Source organism: Heptranchias perlo, chromosome 17 (assembly GCF_035084215.1).
Source record: "Heptranchias perlo isolate sHepPer1 chromosome 17, sHepPer1.hap1, whole genome shotgun sequence".
Classification (NCBI taxonomy): Eukaryota; Metazoa; Chordata; class Chondrichthyes; order Hexanchiformes; family Hexanchidae; genus Heptranchias; species Heptranchias perlo.
In genome coordinates, this window is record NC_090341.1 from 30664650 (window position 1) to 30687130 (window position 22481).

General features: G+C 40.5%; 1 protein-coding gene across 1 annotated transcript in view; it reads left to right on the top strand.

The window, feature by feature from the left end:
• nampt2 (nicotinamide phosphoribosyltransferase 2) overlaps positions 1-22481 on the top strand; it is a 51000-nt gene that overhangs the window by 21608 nt on the left and 6911 nt on the right. The window contains exons 4-7 of the mRNA XM_067999125.1: positions 3162-3290; positions 4660-4818; positions 17866-17996; positions 22208-22433. Coding sequence (XP_067855226.1) covers positions 3162-3290; positions 4660-4818; positions 17866-17996; positions 22208-22433 — 645 coding nt within the window. The remainder of the gene's footprint in view (positions 1-3161; positions 3291-4659; positions 4819-17865; positions 17997-22207; positions 22434-22481) is intronic.

Sequence of the window (22481 nt, forward strand, 5' to 3'; positions counted from 1 at the left end):
ACCGCACCTGGGGAATGATACATTGGCCTTGGAAGGGGCACAGCGCAGGTTCACCAGAATGATACCAGGGCTAAAAGGGTTAAGCTTTGAGGACAGGTTGCATAAACCAGAGTTGTATTCCCTTGAATATAGAAGTTTGAGGTGTTTAAGATGATTAAAGGATTTAGAATCATAGAATCATCGAAGTTTACAACATGGAAACAGGCCCTTCGGCCCAACATGTCCATGTCGCCCAGTTTATACCACTAAGCTAGTCCCAGTTGCCTGCACTTGGCCCATATCCCTCTATACCCATCTTACCCATGTAACTGTCCAAATGCTTTTTAAAAGACAAAATTGTACCCGCCTCTACTACTGCCTCTGGCAGCTCGTTCCAGACACTCACCACCCTTTGAGTGAAAAAATTGCCCCTCTGGACCCTTTTGTATCTCTCCCCTCTCACCTTAAATCTATGCCCCCTCGTTATAGACTCCCCTACCTTTGGGAAAAGATTTTGACTATCTACCTTATCTATGCCCCTCATTATTTTATAGACTTCTATAAGATCACCCCTAAACCTCCTACTCTCCAGGGAAAAAAGTCTCAGTCTATCCAACCTCTCCCTATAAGTCAAACCATCAAGTCCCGGTAGCATCCTAGTAAATCTTTTCTGCACTCTTTCTAGTTTAATAATATCCTTTCTATAATAGGGTGACCAGAACTGTACACAGTATTCCAAGTGTGGCCTTACTAATGTCTTGTACAACTTCAACAAGACATCCCAACTCCTGTATTCAATGTTCTGACCAATGAAACCAAGCATACTGAATGCCTTCTTCACCACCCTATCCACCTGTGACTCCACTTTCAAGGAGCTATGAACCTGTACTCCTAGATCTCTTTGTTCTATAACTCTCCCCAATGCCCTACCATTAACGGAGTAGGTCCTGGCCCGATTCGATCTACCAAAATGCATCACCTCACATTTATCTAAATTAAACTCCATCTGCCATTCATTGACCCACTGGCCCAATTTATCAAGATCCCGTTGCAATCCTAGATAACCTTCTTCACTGTCCACAATGCCACCAATCTTGGTGTCATCTGCAAACTTACTAACTATGCCTCCTAAATTCTCATCCAAATCATTAATATAAATAACAAATAACAGCGGACCCAGCACCGATCCCTGAGGCACACCGCTGGTCACAGGCCTCCAATTTGAAAAACAACCCTCTACAACCACCCTCTGCCTTCTGTCGTCAATCCAATTTTGTATCCAATTGGCTACCTCACCTTGGATCCCGTGAAATCTAACCTTATGTAACAACCTACCATGCGGTACCTTGTCAAAGGCTTTGCTAAAATCCATGTAGACCATGTCTACTGCACAGCCCTCATCTATCTTCTTGGTTACCCCTTCAAAAACCTCAATCAAATTTGTGAGACATGATTTTCCTCTCACAAAACCATGCTGACTGTTCCTAATCAGTCCCTGCCTCTCCAAATGCCCGTAGATCCTGTCTCTCAGAATACCCTCTAACAACTTACCCACTACAGATGTCAGGCTCACCGGTCTGTAGTTCCCAGGCTTTTCCCTGCCGCCCGTCTTAAACAAAGGCGCATTTGCTGCCCTCCAATCTTCAGGCACCTCACCTGTAGCTGTCGATGATTCAAATATCTCTGCTAGGGGACCCGCAATTTCCTCCGTAACCTCCCATAACGTCCTGGGATACATTTCATCAGGTCCCGGAGATTTATCTACCTTGATGCGCGTTAAGACTTCCAGCACCTCCCTCTCTGTAATATGTACACTCCTCAAGACATCACTATTTATTTCCCCAAGTTCCCTAACATCCATGCCCTTCTCAACCGTAAATACCGATGCGAAATATTCATTTAGGTACGGTAGATAGAGAGAAACTATTTCCTCTGGTAGTAGAGTCCAGAACAAGGGGGCATAACCTCAAAATTAGGGATAGGCCATTCAGGGGTAATGTCAGAAAGCACTTCTTCTTGCAAAGAGTAGTGGAAATCTAGAAAACTCTTTCCCCAAAAAGCTGTTGAGAGTAGGTCAATTGAAAGTTTCAAAACTGAGATTGATCGATTTTTGTTAGGCAAGGGTATTGAGAGTTACGGAACCCAGGTAGGTAGATGGAGTTAAGATACAGATCAGCCACAATCTAACTAAATGGCGGAACAGGCTTGAGGGGCTGAATGACCTAATCCTGTTTTTGTGGTGTGCCAAATTCTGTGAGGTGCAAGTCTGCTGGGCCAAATGGGACTGTGCTTCAGTCAAGAGTAAGCATAATTTACATGAAATTTGGCATGGACCTTATTTAAATATTTATTCCATGACTTTCAGCAAAGCCCTGCCCCCAGTATAGACCTCACCCATATGAAATAGACACGTGACTGCTCCATGGGCCTGGTCGGGTTCAGTCTAATCCTTAAAGCAAGGGATTGCTATTGTTTTGAGTTGGTTGTAAGCTGTAATTTCAAAGTGTTCAGTTCATAAGTGGCTGTTATTAATCTTGTCACCACACAACTCCACACGTCGAGGGTTTTATTGCAAGAAGCCTTGGATTTCTTTTAGATTGGTTCTTAGGTTTGTTGGAGCTGGGAGCTTTAACTTAACATTTATATAATACAATGTGATTTCTTTTTCTGCTTCCTTCAACTAAAATCTCTCTGCTCGTAGTTCCAGTTTCTGCCAATAGTGTGATAGTTGGTGCAGTAAAATTCTGTGTCGAGTCCTTTTGGGACTTGATTTAAAAACATATTACCCATCCACTGAAGCATGTTAATGATCTGCAGCAGGTTAATGGCCCACAGCATCTGAATACCAATGTGAAGTGGAAATTTCCAGTGGTTAAAAAATCTATTTATATTTTCTAAAGTCTACAGAAACCTATGAAACTTTTTTCATTTTCTTTATTGTTTGCAAAACTGATTTGTCTTTTTTTTGTAGCTTGCTCTTTGTGTCTGAATTTGTAGCCTACAGTTTGATACCACAGTGTATTTGTACACCATGAGTCCATTTATTCATTTGGTTTTCATGTCCTATTGAGTGAAATAGATCTGAAGAGGACTCCGCATTGCGAGAAAAGACAATGAAGTACGACCCTCCTTTCGTTGAAACATGTTATCTGAAAGTGCATTACAATTTTCTTTTACTTCAGAAACACAATGGACATTTACCAGTTCGTATTAAAGCCATTCCTGAAGGAAGCATCATTCCTCGTGGAAATGTCCTTTTTACAGTGGAGAATACGGACCCCAATTGTTTTTGGCTGACAAACTACATTGAGGTTTGATTTCACTGCTTATCATTAAATCTTTGTCAAAAACTGTGTCAGCAATGTTCATTTTACTGTATACTTCATCTAGTTAGATCTGAGAGCCACTTCTAATCCTTTGAAGTACTAGCTATTCTTTGAATATTAATAGTATATGTACTTATGAACAAAGTGACTTTTGTATATTGCGTAAATACATTTTATGTGTTTTACAGATTAGTAGTGGGTCTCCTTTGATGTCGCTCAAACATAAATCAAAATGTTTTTAGGAACGCTTTGTATTATAGTATACTCATTCTGTACAAGAAGACCAAAAGCTATACCTTAACCATGCCTGTTTGTTTATAAATAAGTGGTGTAACCTGTAATTGCAGCTTGTAAAACTTGACTGGAGATGAAAACCAACTGCATTGGTGGAGCAATCTAAAGATGGTGGACCTGAAAACTGTGATGTTGCTCCATTGCTGACGGGGACTTCCGATGTGCCTCAGAGTAAAATGCTTGATCCTATCAGAATTCCTGGGGTCAGGCAATTTGCATAACGTTAGCGGGTGTCTGCACCTGTACTGGTACAGCTGGGGACCCCTTCTCGGGGAGGGGGTCAAGAAAATATGGTGGTGGCCAACCACTTAGGGGCAGAGCCAGGAGGTCTCATAGTATCTTAATATATAACAGCACAGTAGGAGGCCATTCGTCCCATCATGCCTGTGCCAGCTCTTTGAACGAGCTATCTAATTAGTCCCACTCCCCTGCTCTTTCCCCATAGCCCTGTAAATTTTCTCCCTTCAAATATTTATCCAATTCTTGTTTGAAAGTTAATATCGAATCTACCTCCACCACCCTTTCAGGCAGTGCATTCCAGATCATAACAACTCTCCACGTTTTAAAAAAAAATGTTTCCTCATGTCGCCTCTGGTTCTTTTGCCAATCACCTTAAAATCTAAAGATTTTAGTGAAAACTGGAAATCAATTTTAAAAGTAGCAAAATCTGCTTTTCTTCAGTGTTCCAGACCACGAAACTTGCCTGAATTACTTTTATGGGCCCTACTTCTGCCTGTTGCAGGCATACTGTATATTGGGAGCACTAGAGGCAGGACTAGTGGGAACTCCAGCGGGTGATGCTGTCCCACTTCCGTTTCTGATGTCAGGCTGCATGGGAGCAGATGCAACTACATCATGCCCCAGTTTCTACCACCACATTTTCTGCACCCCAAATCCATTGAAAACTTTACGAATTTTTAAGGCCAGTGTTGTTTAACAAGTGATAAAGTTCAGACTTGAGATTCTGTGAGTTAAAATATTCTGGATAGTCTTCATTATGGCTTATGTTTTCTCCAGTAATTATCTAGCAAAAATTAATCTGAATGGTTTCTCTCAACAGACAATTCTGGTTCAGGTCTGGTATCCTATCACTGTTGCCACCATATCCAGGGAATTTAAGAAGGTTCTAGCTCTGTACTTAAACAAAACATCAGGAAGTTTGGATGACCTGGAGTTCAAATTACATGACTTTGGTTACAGGGGAGTCTCTTCGCAGGAGGTACTATTATTTTAAATTTCAATTTGACGTTGGGTGTAATTCTCCTTCGGTGCTTTTATAATGTAATTTTGTTTTGGAATGACTAATAAATGATTCTGATACACATGGTTGCAATGATATTTGGGCAGTAAATAAAACCGATATGTGAACTTGGAGGTATTTGAATCAAATGAAACAAGATTTGGTGGGTTTTATTTAGATCATTTGTTCAAATAAGTTGGGTTTCACTGCCTCTGTCCTTTGGTGTGAGGGAGTCAGGGTTGTTATCCAAATGTGTCAGAAAATAATTGCTTTTACAACTTCTTCTGCATGGACGTGAATGAAAGGTTCTTTTTTTTGCAATGTAGAAATTTAGCTTATGAGAGAATGTTCCAGTGAAAATAACAAACGAATGTGTAGTGCTTACAAAAGAGGGGTGATTTTCCTTGATCTGCACCCAGGGCATTGGAGAACCTGGACGCATTGAATATCGTAAAATCGGGCTCGTTGGAACACATCCACCTGATTTTCCTCCAATTTAAATTAATGGAGGAAAATCGAATGAGTTCTTTTACAGGCGTGCGCCCTGTTTTCTGGGTGATCCATTGTGCCTGGGAGCAGGCGCTGGAAAATCTCCCTTATGTACTTATGGTAAATATGGTATACTTTTTCTTTGCTCCCTATAAATTTTAATAATTTTAAGGGTAGTTTGCTTCTGAATATATTTGTATGAGTTGGTTTTTAAGATTTTGGATGGAATTTCTTCCATTCGGTCCTCCCCCCACTCAAAAGAGTCTTAATACATGGAGGAAAATGTATTCCTTTTTGGTTGAAGTGGCTGTCAGCGCTTTTTCCTTACCTTAAATCAGTTGTCTGATGTATCAATTTTATAATTTAATTGACCATTTCAGTGTTGGAACAAAATGCAGCCCAGTGAAAGTGGTAGAAACTTATCTTCAAAAGTGAAGAGTTAACAATTGTCTGGATCCGATGGACTGAAATGAACTATTCAAGGTGTGAATCTCAGACCCTGCACTGGCAATTAAAAGCCTGCCTTACTAGGTTGGATGCCCATTTCTTAGGATCATGGACCCAGTCACAAACTGGCACATATACCAAATGAAGCTTTACAGCTTGTGATCCTGAAAAGACCTTTTGGGCAACATGCTTTCCGTGTAAACAAGTATCGCTTGTAAGATATCAATAAATAAAGCAGCACTCTATCTCAATCTTTGGAGATGCCAATTTTTGCATTTGAGGGAGCTATCTTCCTGTGGAAGGTTTATGCACACCCTTATGAGTGGACTTTTCATACAGAATCCATTAGAGTTCATCTCCAACATGTGTGTTTATCCATCAATAAATAGTGTTCAGAACAAGATGTTACATAAAAGTTTTTTTGCATGACTTAAGATGCTCTGAACTGTCTCTTGTTTCCTGGGAGGAAATATTTTGCTCCAATCCCCTGAATTCTGCTGAAGGCTCAGCCAGTGGGAACAATTTTGTTTGTTCAATATGATCATCAACTACTGGCTGACAAAAGCTAGGCCCTTAGATCTGTTAAAGCTGAAAATAACAGGATCTAGTTTCCACGGACTGGTTCTATTGTATCAGATTGGTAATTGTCAAAGCAATAGTCTCATTAACAGCATACCTCTTAAAAGGAACAGGCTACTGGGTGGTACTGTTATTTTCTATATAGATGTGGTCATAGCATCCAGTTAATGTACTCCCTCTAAAGGCATGTAATACAAAGTGGAACAAAATAATGAGGTCCGATTATAACCTGAAGCAGGAATCGGGCAGGTGACTGGGCAAGTCGAGCGCCAAACCCCCTCTGACCTCAGTGGCGTGAGGCATGGGAGATTTTAAATCCCGGGCCTTGTCACGATGCACCCAGTCAGCTGCCCGCCCAAAAAGCGGTAGCTGGCCGAGTGTAATTTTGGGTGACAGGAGGCTACCAGCCTGCACTGATGGAACAGCACCTGATACTTGGGTAAGTCGCAGGCAGTGGATTTCGGGAGGGTGTTGCTTTCAGAAAGGGGGAGGAGCCTCGATCAGGGAAGACATAAACGTTTGCCTTGGGGCAGACAAAAAACATTTTACCTATTTGGGCCTCTTCTGGCCCAGGCTTCTCTTCCTACTAGCATTATCTGGCGGGAAAGCTGCAATGACTTCCCTGCTCAGGCCATCAGTTAAATTGTAGTCAGGACCCAATGACTCCATCAGACCCTGATCTGCATATTTAAAAAAGAACTCTGCAGGTTTCAGGTGGGTGTCCTTCCCACCTACTCAGTTTACAATGGCAGTTTCTATTATAATAAAGTGTATGCTTTAAAAATGGAGTCTGTGTTACATCTCTGCATTCTGGTCCAATTATCCCCCAACTTGTAACTCCATTTCACCAGATGACTACACTTGTTCTCGACTCCCCATTTGCAATGCCATGGAAGATCAACTGATCATAGCCTAATAATCTTTGCTCACAGATCTTTACCTTGTTTTTTTAAAACCAAGCCTCATTTGGTGGCACTTTCAACCTAGCCATCTCTCTGTGGGTGGAAAAGCTGGACCTCATTTGCTGGTGTCAGTTTGTGAACCTTGTTGGTTCAAGGTGAATTGAAGGGTGTGTTCTTCAGGTGTCCTTCATGAACTAAGGATTTTCTTTTACTGAAGGACAAATGCAGCAACTACAAATGTTATGCTGTTTTCTGCCTGTCATCATATGATCTTGTGTTTCTCCTTCAGCTTAGTCACCTTGAGTTTCAGTACATCAAATAAATTAGCTTAAAGCTTTTGCATTGGATCAAGCATTTGTTTTATATGCCATTTTGTTTGGACTATTCTTGAGTTCTATCTGAATTTTTAAAAAATGCTATGAGTTTCACCTCTCCCATGATATTATGGTACGGTCACTCTATCCCTTAGAGGAGGTAGCCTCCGAAAGCTTGTGAATTTAAAATAAAATTGCTGGACTATAACTTGGTGTTGTAAAATTGTTTACAATTGTCTATCCCTTAGAAGTCAAGTACAGAATTCACTTGCAGGCAAACTTATTTCTAAGCAACCTAGTGTTGAATAGTGGTTTATAGAATTTATACCAGTTAATGGGTCAACAACTGTCAGATGAAGTTAAACTCTATTCCACCTTGTGGCCAATGAAAGTGGCTTAGAATCTGTCTGAAAGACAGCCAGGTGAAGCAATCCTGACCTTCATTTAAACATTCTTTAGATTTGTTTTCCAAAGAAGTGTCATTCTTTGACACATTAATCCTTAGAGATTTACCTTTGGTTCTACTCTGGTACTATCCTAAAATGTAGAAAATAAATGGAATAAAATGACCTTTTTTTCCCTGTATGTTTGTAAACTTTAAATTCAGGTTGGGAATCTTACTGCTAAAACTGGCAAGAACACCATAACTATTGGCTGGCACTTGATTTCCTAGTTGAAATTGGGTACCTCTATACCAGTATTTGATTTAAAATTTACATATTGGGTTAACTTTCAAATTTGGTGGCGGCAGAAAACTGGTGGTATCGGATTGGCTGCCTGTTATACAGCCTGCCCGATGGCCCTTCCATTGAAGTTGGGTGTTCAGGTATTAGCTTGTTCCTGCAAGCATTTCCTTTCGATGACTTGGCAATCAGAGGATTAATAAAAAATAAGTCCTTCGACATACTCACTCCAGCAAGAACCCAATTGATACTCTCTCATTTTTCCAACTAATGCTGACATTATCAAAAAAAGTTGCAGTGACCAGGTTTACCACTACCTCCGTAACAAAGATGTCCAATAAGTGATCTTCATATTTTTTTTTATTATTCGTTCATGGGATGTGGGCGTCGCTGGCGAGGCCGGCATTTATTGCCCATCCCTAATTGCCCTTGAGAAGGTGGTGGTGAGCCGCCTTCTTGAACCGCTGCAGTCCGTGTGGTATCAATGTGCTATTCCATCTTTGTCACCACTGTTATGTCCAGTAAACACTCAAGTTGGCGTGACATTGTAATGGCTCTATTTATTTTAGACTCTCTGGAATATTCTCCTCTAGATATAACAAACAATATAAGAGGATACACCGGAATGTAATTTCTACAAAGTACTTATCCTGTCAGGGGACCCACTAGAGTTCAATTAACAATATGCAAATACAGTACATATCGGTTGTGTACCCTTTTTCCTCATTTCATTGGAACAGTGTGGACACTATTACCTTGGGAGTAAAGAGTTGGAGGGCTGTCCCTAGGTTTTCTGGTGCTTCCTTGTAGATCCTAAAGGGACCACATGAAAGGAGCAAAAAAAATGTACACTACTTCAGTGCCCATGACAGGGCCTGGCACTGTGCCCTTCTAAACAATTTATCATGTAGTCTCTCAGCAAAGCTATACCCTTGACCATCTAATTTCCTCTCAAATCGTGCTCTCTGTGCTAAAGTTAATGGCTCCTCCTCTAATAATTTTTCCATTAACTACGGAGTTCCTCATGCCTCTGTCCTACCATGCTATTCTTCCTTCATATCAATGACCACCTCTGCTCTTTATCAAACCATATCCATTCTTTTTTCTATATTCACAACTTCTGTCATATTACATCCCCCCCCACATTTAGAACCTCCAGTCCAATGACTGCATCTCGAGCTCCTCCAATCTTTTTCAAGGGAACAGTAAAAATATTGTTTTTCTAATTCTTCCACGATCATGAGGTAGATTTTCAACTTGCAGCCCAGGAGTAAAATTAGCATTGTGGATTGGCCACCCATTATAGAAGGCACCCGATTTTTCATTTCCATTGCGATCAATGGAGATTAAAATAGGGCAGTTTCTATAACAAGCAGCTGATCTTCTGCCAGTTTTAAGTCCAGGAAACAGGCTGAAAATCTACTGCCATGTCCCTTCCGAATCTAACCAATTACCATGCCTCACCTTTGATGGCTATGTTCCTTCTTTCTCAATCAAAATTCTTGGCCATAACTCCTCTGACCTCAAATTGAACTCTCACATCTCTTTCATTGTTAAAAGCTATTTCCAAGAAGTTTATTTGCTTTTTCTTTCATGTCAAACACTTCTTTTAATCTCAATAACAACACTCTAGAAAGCCCAAGTCCATCCAATTCAGGAATGCTGCTCCCATATTTGGGAAACTACACTCACACATTCTCTTGCACTCCTGGGCAGGATACAATAGCAACAATGATCTATTAGACAATCCATCTCTTATTGTAACCTCCTACCTCTTCCTCTTTCTGGTCTTTCCCATTTTGTTGATAATCCTCTAAATCTTGTTCTTTTGGAGCTTCAAATTAGCTGCCTTACATGATTTTCCCGCTCGTGCTTTTGAAATCAAGTTTCATGTACACAGTTTCCTACTCTAAATCATTCTTTCCCAAAAGATGTGGAACATCCATAACCCTCTCAGTCTTTCCTTCCTCCTACAATCTTCAGGCTTTTAAAACTCAAGTTCATCACCTATTCACCACTTCCCGATTTGCCTCGTTTCTTTCTTAACCTAGCTGGAGTCCTGTACTATAGGCCTTGGACTCGGGCCTATACACTCAACTCTTCAGATCAAGCAGCATAGTGAGACAGATCAATCTATTAATTGCAGACTCATGCTCTTTTAGCTCTATACACAGCCCAATGTCAGTGTAACTGTTATTGGAATTAGTGATGTGTGAATATGGTGTTAATCAACTTGAGAATTATTTCATTTTAATTTAGGGTGAGTGAAACTGACAATAATTTGACATTAGGCAACAGCTTCTGATTCTATCTGGTGTGCAACATTGTGGCTGTGTCCATAAGACCATAAGAGATAGGAGCAGGAGTAGGCCATTCGGCCCCTCGAGCCTGCTTCACCATTCAATGAGATCATGGCTGATCTGATTTTTACCTCAACTTTCCCGCCTTTTCCCCATATCCTTTGACTCTCTTGCTGATCAAAAATTTAGCAACTTTAGCTCCTTTGGGTATTGCAAATGGAACTGGCCAAGTCATTTAGTAGGTCACTGAAGAAAAGCTCATTTCTGTTTATATCACTGTCCATTGATCAAGTAAAGGTGCTGCATGTCCCACTGTGTGACCCAATTACAATAAGTTAGTCTGTGCCGTATGGCCAAGGACTCCATAGGTCAATACAACTTATGAAAATGTGTGCACATATGGGGGATAGTGGGGGGAGCAAAACAGGGCAGGAAGAAAAGGGAAATCACACGTGTTTAGCATTCACTGAAGTCATATGATGAACTCTTATTAACGGTTTGGCTCAGAATGTGTAAAACATGAATGCGTTTTACTCTTTCATGCCAGTTGCAATATTTCCGATTAGGGAGCAAACAGTTACACAGCCTTGCCTTGGGTCAGGTAGGTTCAAATGAGCACATTTAGGATTTATTGCCTGTACTTTTCTATTTACTGAATAGGAGTTACATTTAGGATTCTGCCCAATTTCTTGTGTGTTATTACAGTCAGATTCCTGTGGCTTTTAAATAGAAACATTTTAAAAATGAGCCCTAAAGTTAATAAAAATGCTAACTTACTTAACTTTTGTAATCTACCACCCTCCATTAACTTGAACTCATCCAAAACTCTGCTGCTCATATTTTAACTCACACCAAGTCTCGCTCACCCATCACCCCTATGCTTGCTGATCTACTTTGGCTCTCGGTCCAGCAACACCTCGATTTTAAAATTCTCATCCTTGTGTTCAAATCCCTCCATGGTCTCGCCACCCCCTCCCGATCTCTGTAACCTCCTCCAGCCCTACAACCATCCGTGATCTCTGCGCTCCTCTTGTGCATCCTCAATTTCCTTCGTTCCAACAATTGGTGACCATGCCTTCAGCTGCCTAGGCCCCAAGCCTTGGAATTCCCTCCCTAAATCTCTCTGCCTCTCTCCCCTCCTTTTCAGTTGTTCCTTAAAACCTATCTCTTTGACCAAGCTTTTGGTCACTTGTCCTAATATCTTTATATGTGGCTCGGTGTCAAATTTTGTCTGATAATGCTCCTGTGAAGAGCCTTCGGATGTTTTACTATGTTAAAAAGGCGCTATATAAATGCAAGTAGTTGGGGATGGTTGTTAGCAATTTGTGCTATACTGCATTTGGAAGTCTTAGCTTTGGATGGATTTGTAGAAATTACTAGTATGATGAGACAATATCCTATTCAAGGATTTGGTCTTTCTCTTCTTTCTTGCCAATAGAAGGTTTGTAGAACCAGAATTACATAAATGCAATTGATGAATAATAAATTTAACCAAGCTGCCAAAATTTGCAAGTTATAGGAACCTTCATAAAAGATTAGGGAAACATCAGCACTAAAGTTCACAACTTGAAGGCTAGCGGCAGATTTTAGATGTTGATCTTTTAAGATCTCACAGCTGATCTCCAAATCTACTATATGCGACATCAAATTATATTTTTTAAAAAAGGACCATGGGCTACCTCTCAATTCTAAAACCACTGTAATTAAACAACTTTAATCCATCACCAGGTAATAAAGATGGAGCTACACAACTATTATATGTAATTAAAATGTGTGTCAAATATTGCAAGACAGAATAGTTTTACTTAATTAATCATGGAATAAAGTTATTGCTGTAGACCTGAAGCTCATCATCTTCTTCTCCATTTTTCCTTAATCTCTCCCCTTTTGAGGACTGTGGGGAATTCTACAGGCAGCTGTGGCCCTCCAGTATCTCATCTACTCATCACTGGGCTGCTTTCATGTACGAACCAAGGCAGTGGATATAATTGTTCCAACTTTCTCCTCCCCCAAAGTCAGTACATTATGCTGACATATGGTTCCACAGGCACACAATGCTTTGGTACCACACCTATTGGTCATTCATGTGAAAGCTCACAGAATAAGTGCTAGCAGGCATTTGACCATGGGGAGCATCACAGCCAAGCCTCACCCCTCTCCTGCTTCGGACATTCACATTCGCAAATTGGGCTAATACTAATGTGCCGATGTTACATTTTATTTCCCAGATTAGTTACCCTTGTGGCTTTTGAGGTGATTTTCATGTGCATATCACCCCATTTGCACTGGAAAACGGGGCAATCGGCAAAAACAATTCCCGTAAGCCATGTGGTGAAGGTGCTTCCACAAAATGCGGCATCCATTTCCTGAACTGTTCAAGCTAATCATGCTAATCAATCAGTTGTGGCGCGGTAACACTAAGGTGCCAAACTGAGAGAGTAGCCAACAAATGTGAAAAAGATACTTAAGGAAAAGGAACCATGTTTGGATTAAGGACTTCTCTGGTAGCTATGTTTATTTATTAAAAACCTTTTATAGGGTGTGCACTTCCTGTGTGCAAATCTTTATTTCCCGTTATCACTATTTTTTGGTCATGCTTTGTGTCAACACTGGTAAATATTTGCTCTGTTGCTGTTCCATAGCATGGTTGCAATATTACTAAAAATGATTGTAAACAATTTTACAACACCAAGTTATAGTCCAGCAATTTTATTTTAAATTCACAAGCTTTCGGAGGCTACCTCCTTCCTCAGGTGAACGATGTGGAAATGAAATCCTCGAAAATTTCCACATCGTTCACCTGAGGAAGGAGGAAGCCTCCGAAAGCTTGTGAATTTAAAATAAAATTGCTGGACTATAACTTGGTGTTGTAAAATTGTTTACAATTGTCAACCCCAGTCCATCACCGGCATCTCCACATCATGACTAAAAATGATGAACAGAGGATGTTTTCGAAAACCTCATTTAAAATTTTGCTACACAACACCGAGTTAAAATCTTAACGCCTCACTTCCCATCCGCCACCATATTCCCTCCAGTGTTTTCATGGGTGACTCGGGGTCCCCCTGAATCCTGTCTTATGACGTACATAGGACTCTGATGCCATTTTAAGTGTCTACTGGGCAGAGCATCCACTGTGGACACTCCACTCAGTAAAACCTGGTGGATCAGCTGAAGTGGCCAAAAAGTATGTGGTTGAAGTTACTTTTGAGGGGCCAGGAAGGAACAAGAGTGCTCCTCTGGGCTCCACGAGAATAATGTGGGCCATTGCCCCCTCCCCCCCCCCCGCCCCCCACCTACCCTTTTCCTGGCCAGGTTGGCCTCAGGCAACCTGATATTGTGCCGGCCCAGAGCCAGAGTTACAGCAGGACACCCATTCGGGGCATGCAGCTTGCTGCATATATGTCAACGAGCTCTGGTCCTTCTTCAGCAGCCAGACCACGCATTGCCCCGGCTGGATACCCAGCAGTTAAAATCCACCCTGTAGAATTAAGAATCCTTTCCTATTGTGATTGTCCATGTGATCTAGCACCGTACCACCAAATGTTTCTTGTGCAAATAAATTACTTTTTACATTAAATTAAAAGGGCTTTTTAAGACTTTTGTGAAGCATGAAGATGCTGCAACATAAGCAGCATCACATGTTCTAGAGTGATTGTACTGCTGTGAACTAAATGCCACAATTGATAACAGGCAGTATTAAGTATAAGTTCAACAAAACAATGAACCTCTATCCCTCACAAGCATGAATTCAACTGAACTGCCCTGCAGAAATGCCATTAACCCCCAATCAAAGAGGACAGCTCAACTGAGCGAGCCAGTCCCTCTTGTATCAGAATGAACCGCTATCAGTGCAAAGTGCAAAGATAAAAATTGTTTCTCTGCCCAAAATGTTACTGCTGCCTGTTTCTGGTACCTTTGTTTTTCAAATTATAAATACATTGCACATACATTTTGCAAAATTAAACAAATGTATCCTGCAATATACATTTTTATGCACTCTCAACTCAAACTGTTCCACTTTTGAGCCAGCACTGATCACTGACAATTCAGATTAGAACAAGTCTCAGGGTTGAAGGAGTTTCTCTCCCCTTCCCTAATGGCTGAAATTTGCAGCTACTGCAAGGTACTGTTGCATGATGCCGGATACCTATTATTTCTTGCTCCACCGGTCTTGCAATTTTCAATTTTGCAGTCCTTGAGGCTTGTGTGTTGTTGTCTGTGCAGGTATTGGTAGATTGCCAGTGCAGAGGACGATGTCAAAGCCTCGAGGACAGCAAAATTCAGAGGTGAAACTAGTGGAGCAAGAAGTAATGGATAACTGGGGGTAGTGTTTCCGCTTTGGGCACAATTGGGAAATTGCACCTAAAGTGCACTCAAAATTGCACTGATTAGGTTACAGCTCAAGTTTCTGCTAAAATTTATTTGCATAATCACAAACGTAAAATCTTCACTGAACCAGTGCAATCGGGCAGCGTAATAGAACGTAATTGTTTCTTTTCATCTAAAAAGTATTTTTTGATGTATTTAAGAGTGGCAACCTGGTGCAGTTTTATTATCACCAAAAATAAGCATTTTAATTAAGGGTGTCTAGTCCTCCAGCTGTGAGTAACCTGTTTTAGTTTCATTGGTGTACACTAGTCAGTTTCTTAGTAAATTAAATATTTTTTGATATGAGAAAACTTCTAAAACGTGCCTGTCTGCCTAAGAAAATGAGCTTAATATGTAGAGCCTTTAACCAGCGCAATCGGTGGAATCTTGCAATTTTGACCTGGAGGCATGGCCAGTTTTGTGGCCAGGGCCTGATCCGGGCGAAGTGAATGTTGAATCAACGTAAAAGATCGCGGAAAACACAAACTCACTCACTTTTAAAATTCCATGATCTTTTGTGATGGTTCTGCCGATTTCCACCCGATTTGCGCTGATATTACTAGTGCAAACTCTACCCCTGGCTTCGGGACAGTAGTGTAAATTCACATTTTAAACTTGCAAATTCACAAAAAAAATGTAAATAAATGGTTCTGTAAGAATGTGCTTTCAGAATTTTGTGCAGGAATTCAATCAAGGTTCCTTTTAATAAAGAGAAAGCTATTCCTCGTATATATTTGAGGAGAAAATGCATGTTTTTCAAGATATAAACTTAAATGCGATACTTGAATTTTTGTTAAAGATGAATTATGGTATCGGTACGTATCCCAGTATAAGGAAATACCTTTTCAAGAGTTAATATCTTGATGGGACTGAATTATAGGTGGTGAGGTACAAATTACACTCCACCTATATGCCGAAGTTGCTCTACCATTGATATATGATGTTAGTAACGGCGTGTCATGCAGCATATAATAACGTATCTAGAATTGGTGGCTGTGGCTGGACAAAAGTCATATAGCTGGAGCCATATTAAAAGGGATGGTTTACAGCGGAAAAGGTTTGTTGACTAAAAATTATACTGTCATTTGGGGTAAAATGTTGCTAGAGTTATAATTTGAGTTTCTTGTTTAGTTCCCTGGAACATTGCTGTAACTTTGAAGATTCTTTTTGCTTTTGTGTGTATTATATTTTTGTTTAAATTATGCCCTCATGATCAGAAATCCTACAAGTTGCTGCTTCTCACTCAAACATACAAAGTTTACATGATCCAAGTATGATGGGTAATGATTTTGCTGAAAATTTGGCTCCCACATACTCTTGGGCCTGTAACTTCTACAAAGCAATTCCACAGACACCATCAATGAGATGTCAATTATTTTGAGTTATCTTGTTTTGTAAATATTTGAGGTGGAACTTCCTATATTTTTTTTGATTTGTAACCTTCCTATTAAAAGTAGATATTAATTTAAAACCTATTTTCATTAAAGCATTTTAATGGAAAATTACAACTTAGTGCATATGAAATTAATATGGCTCCAGGACCCATTAAGTACAATCCCCAACATCTGTCAAATATTTTACTAAATACATAAATCTGTTCATTTATTCCAATAAAATGACTAACAAGGTCACATTTCTTGCTACCTCACTAAAGGATGAATGAAGTTGAGCTAGTGTGGCATGGTTTATGTATTTAACCATAAAATATTTTCTAAAATACATCTTGGAAGCAAATCTATCTTTTTCTGTGGACTAAGTGCTTTTCTTGTACATAACTGCCAATGTCTGAGCAAACGATTCATTTTCTCTACTTATCATGTACCCCCCTATGTGCTAAAATGTATTAATGTCTCTGAACCTAAATCGGAAGCAACTTGAACCCAAAAGTCACTTATGTTCATGTTCCATTAATTCGAACATCCGCTACTTGGTACTCTTTAAAAATGTTACTAACTGACACAACACAATATGGATCTATCACATTTGCTGTGAAAGTGAAACTTAACCCCCAGAATGCAATTTTTTGCAAAATAATGTCGGTAAATGTGTTTACAGTGTGAGGGAATGATTACTTTGTCTCTCTGGTAAATTGGTGCATCATAGAGTGCTTCCATAAAAATTGCAATTTGAGTGAAATGCAGTTGCTTTAGTTTAATTGTTAGCTTTTCTTTATCCTCTTGAATTGTACAGATCACATTTCACAGTTCCACTCTTAACCAGAAAAATGGCAGCCCCAATTCACTATGTGTAATTGTGCCTAATATGACAAAAGATTGAATACTCATTATTATGATAAACATTGTACTTCATCTCTTAAACCTTATGCTTGTGGGTTGAGGCACAAAAGCACACCCTAAATTTAAAATTGCGAATGAGATGTAATTCAAAATGTAGACATTAAGAACATTATTAAAACAACTAAATATTTTCATTTCAACGCCAGGACATAAATGTATTTTTGAGCTGGTTAACCAGGAGCGATTTCACAGTGCAGTATATAAGGATGCGCTGTTTGTACAATTGTCTTTCACTGTTACCTGTCTGGACAATTTAACCAATATGAGCTGAGAAATTATATTTGCTGATATTAACAGGTGGATACTTGATGAGCTCTGCTATTTTAGCAGAGGGAAATTAAATGGGTTGATTCCTATGCTAAGATTGCCTATAGAAGGGAAGCCATAAAAGTGCATTATTCATTTGTTGACCAATATGCCCAATAGTAATTTCCATGCGGCAAACACTGCCAAAATAGTATAGCATCTGATCCAATCAAAATTTGTAAAGGTATAAAATCTGATAACCAAAGAACTGAAACTGAAAAATATTTGAATAGTAAAGGTTTAGAAAAGCTCTATTAGTGTTTCTGACTCTCTACGGGTTTTGATTGATTGGTATTGTTTACTATTATTTTTGATTTGTTGTTTCGCTTTCCTTATAGTCTGCAGCTCTAGGAGGTGCGGCCCATCTGGTAAATTTCCAAAGCACAGACACAGTGGCAGGGCTTCTCATGGCTCAACAGTTTTACAGCTGCCCAATGGCTGGATTTTCCATCCCAGCAGCAGAACACAGGTAACGAGCAATATGGGACGGATTTTCCAGCAGTATCTGAAATTGGGATTATTTGCACACTTTGCGATTTATGAAGTGTTGAATCTTCAGTGAGCATATGATGGGAAAATACATTCTAATCAAATGTTTACAACCTAATTAATGCCCTTGCATATTTCTGTTCCTATTGCAGAATACCATTAAGTATTAACTTACTTGTGCATGCTTTCTCTTACACTTATGACTTCTGCTGTTTTTACAAACTATTTATTTTTAAATTGTTTTAAGGTAGGTAAAACATGAATTTAGTGAAATTTATTAATTCCAGGCATTCATTACAAGGTGCAAATGTGAATGATCTTACTGTAATTTTACTGCAATAATACAGTGGCAATGAGCTCAACTGCATGACTTCTGATGTACCTGGTTAGGTTGTTGTTTTACCTGTATCCTATGTTTTTATATATTACCTTAACATTATTCTTGTGAATCTTCCCAACAAGCCAAATTCCAATAACAATTGAAATTTGTTCTTATGTACAGTGAAATTAGCACCCCTCTGGTGTAAGGAAGGGACCATGATGTTAATAAATAAACCAGTAATTGAGTCAGGTTTGTTTTTTAAAGTGTATTTTATAACATTATTACCAGGAATTTATATCTGGCGAATAAAATAATTTCTTCTAAATTGCCTTAAAATAGTTAACATCTGTAATTGTCTGTACTACTGAATGTAATATTGCTGTGCAAAATCTCATCAGCCTTTTATAGTGAAATCTTGTTTTTCCACAAATTATCATTACAGGAATCTGCTGCACTGTGAATGTGGTGACTTCAAATTCAATTGCAGTAAACTATCGTTTAATCTTGAAATTGATGCAATCGTGAGCGTGGCTCAGTTGGTAGCACTCTTGCTTCTGAGTCAATAGATTGTGGGTTCAAGCCCAACAAGAATTTGAGCATATAATCTAACAGTACTGCACTGATGGAGTGCTGGTTGTTGGAAGTGCTAACCGATTGGTGAGATGTTAACCCATTGCCTGGTTTAGTTTACATTAGTATTATTTGTAGAGCATTGAATGTTCTTGGTATCTCAATCAATATTCTTCCCTGAATGAACACTATTTAAAAAAAAATACATTGCCTGGTCATTCCCTCTTTTGTGGGTCATTGCTGTGCACAAAGGAGACTTGCATTTTCAGGTTTGGACCTCATTTAAATGCCGCTGCGAGCTGCAGGCACCAAACGGATGCTCTGCTGCAGCTCGCTGGCTGCGGAATGGCAGGAAGTCAGCTGGCTTCCCTGGAAGGGCAGGGGGGGGGGTGGGTGGGGAAGTGGGGGGGAGAGTGGAGTAATTCCAAAAGGGGGCCGGCTGCAAGCCAGAAGTTTTTTATGGGCCCAGGAGGAATACTTTTGCTCTACCTGGCCCCATGAAAATTAAAATAAAAAGTTTCTTTAGCAGTTTTATGAACGATCTCCAGCGATTCCCTTTAAGGGCCACTGGTTAGGGCACTTAATGCTTAGTACAAATGGGAAGGTCTTGCACCGTGCATACTCTGCCCATTTGTACATGAAAATTGCAATTGGGCGCCGAGGTGCCCCCTCCAAATTTTCAACTAACGGTCGCTCAGTTTTCAGGTGAAGTCACTGGCCACAAGCATCTCAAATGCTCCATTTGGCCATTTAGCGTCCAGTTTGTTTTAGGCACTACATGGCCAACTAAGCCCTAAATGGAGTCCGAGATGTGTACGCACACTTCCAATGGAAAGTGCGCAGGATGCCATCTTAATAAAGGGGTTTGCGCGTGCGCGTGCCTGCATCGCCATGACTGGGCGCGGTTTAATCGTGCACCGCACCCCCCACGCCCATTTTCAGGGGTTATTCAATTTAACCCCCATAGAGTTGGGAAACCTTCCATACGAAAGGCACCATAGGTGAGAAATGAATGGAAGACAATTATTGCGTTGTCCATTAAATTCATCACCTTTATCACATTTTACACTTTGTTTTGCTGTAGTTTATAGCAGTTTCTGAGTCCGTATTGTGAGTATGTCATTGATATAGAAGTTGTCTGAATGGTTTCAATGTCCTTTAACGCAGGAACAAGGGAGTGGTGAAGGATGTAACTAGGAATGTTCATGCACAGGGGCTATTTGTAAGATTTCAGGGCAGGGGAATGAGCAGGTTACTAGGATCGCTGAGCAATTAACTCATCCCTCACATCTCATGCTGCAAGATATTGAGGTGGCCTTCCTTCTGCTTCTTCCTCATTTCTCTTCACTCCCCCCCCCCTCCCCCCGGTCTTCTCATCTAATGAGGACTACCACTATTACTATGCCTCCTCCAAATGCAGGCCAGTCTGTATGGCAAGGTTGTGCTGGATGCAGCATATCACTGATGTGGGAGACTCTTCATGGGGTGTTTTGCAGGGAGTGCCAAGACCTATTGTGACACATGAACCTCTGCTTCAGCAGCCCTGTGGTGTGCTCAATAATGATCCTGGTAGCCCCATGGCTTTGATTATACCTGAGGTGTGGAGGGCTGTCATGATCCACGTTTATAGGAGATATTGTGACTTGGCACCCGGCAACCATCCTGCCATGATCTGGGAAGGGTTGAATATTCGGGGGGGGTGATGGTTGATTGTCACAGGATAAATTCATTGCGACAGCTGCCTGAGTACCTTGCACAAGCTTTCATGATCCTGTTTTTGTGATCGGAGACTGCCTGGACATTACTGGAGTGATAGCCTCTCCTATTTACGAATGTTGCTGGCTGGTGTTTTGGTGCCCTGATGGCAACCTGTGCAGTCAACGACGCCCTGTACACGAGGGAAGCCAGCCACTGCTGCAAATTCCTGAACTCTCCTCTATTGACCTCAAAGATGATGTATTGGTTATCCCTGCTGAACAGGGCAACGGTGACCTGCTTTTTGCAGCTGTGTACCTCAGACTGGGAGATGCAGGTGATGTCCTCTGTAGCAGTTTGGAAGGAGCCAGTAGCAAAGAAGTTAAGGACTACGGTGATTTTGACAGCCTCTGGCAAAGCAGGGGCCTCTGGTCCAGCAGGCAGCAGGTCCTTTTACAGGAGGCTGCAGAGGTCTGCAACAGAATGTCTGGAGAAACGCAGCCTGCTGATGCACTGCTGTTCCGGTAGATCCAAGAAAGTGGCTCTTGGCCTGTACACCCTGTGTGCTGGGTATGACCTCCTACAAGCTGCCCCCTCGCCTCCTGTCTTCTAATAGGCACAGCTGCTGCTAGTGCTGGTTGCTGAGGCAGCTTCTCCTCTTGCCCAACCTCTTCCTCCATTCAAATCAAACTGCTAATAATAGCACCCACGATAAGCAGATGGAGCTTACTGAGGATAAGTAAGGCAAAAAATATCAGAAAGAAGCTGGAAACTCTCCTGGAAATCCAAACAGCTCAATGGCACACAGGTCCTGTGATCCACTTGGCCTGCAGGTGAATGCCACTTTAAAGACTGCTTCAGGAGCTATGAAAGACCAATTCCACCAGATTTTACTGATGGGTTTTGCGCTGGGCAGTACTTCCACGTTTATATGTTAAAATTGCAATAGAGGACCTCAATTTACAAGTATTCATGAGGCTCTGGTAAGTGCCTCGTTCGATTGAGGAAATTGAGTGGTTAAGATGTTGGTGGGCGGGAGCGCATCGGGAACTCATCGGTAAGTACTCTACCACGTATTTAACCACCTGCCTGCCTTGTTCCCATCGGATGTGGCAGAATAAAATCGTCCTTCAAGTATTAGAGTATCTGGAACACCGGCCTGGAATATACTTGCTTGGTTAAGTACAGCTGTTGCATAACATTCACACCAACAGGAGGATATAATTTTATTCTGGTTTTAATTTTGTCTCTAGCATGACTTTAGTTCCTGATAATACCATCCATTTTAGAATTTGAGATAAAAGTTAAAGGATTTTATTTGGAGGGGTATAAAGAATTTTTTTAAAATCTGACTTGTATTTTTGAATCCTGTGATAACTTTGTGTGACGGTAAACTTTTCTTGTTATTATATTATATAATATTGGTACAAGTCACCTTTTCAGTTGATCAAGACAATCACTGTTCCGATCAGCAGAGGCACATCCGTTCTTTTTAAGAGAACTCTTTTAGTTTTGGAAGTCGGAATTTGCTTACTTGCATGTTTCAACAGACAATTTATGTTTGCATTTTTAAGACATTTACGTTCAATTTGTTACTTTCACAGTACTATCATCTCTTGGGGAAGGTATCAGGAAAAGGATGCATTTGAATATGCGCTCAAACAATTTCCATCCACTCCTATTTCAGTAGTCAGTGACAGTTATGACATTTTCAACGCCTGTAAGCAAATCTGGGGCAGTGATCTTAAGGATTGTGTTGAGCAAAGGAACAAGGATTCCATGCTGGTTATTCGAACTGATTCAGGGGATCCTGTAGAGACCACTATTGAGGTACTTTAGAGACTAATATTAAGGAATCTATGCCATTATTTTGACTCT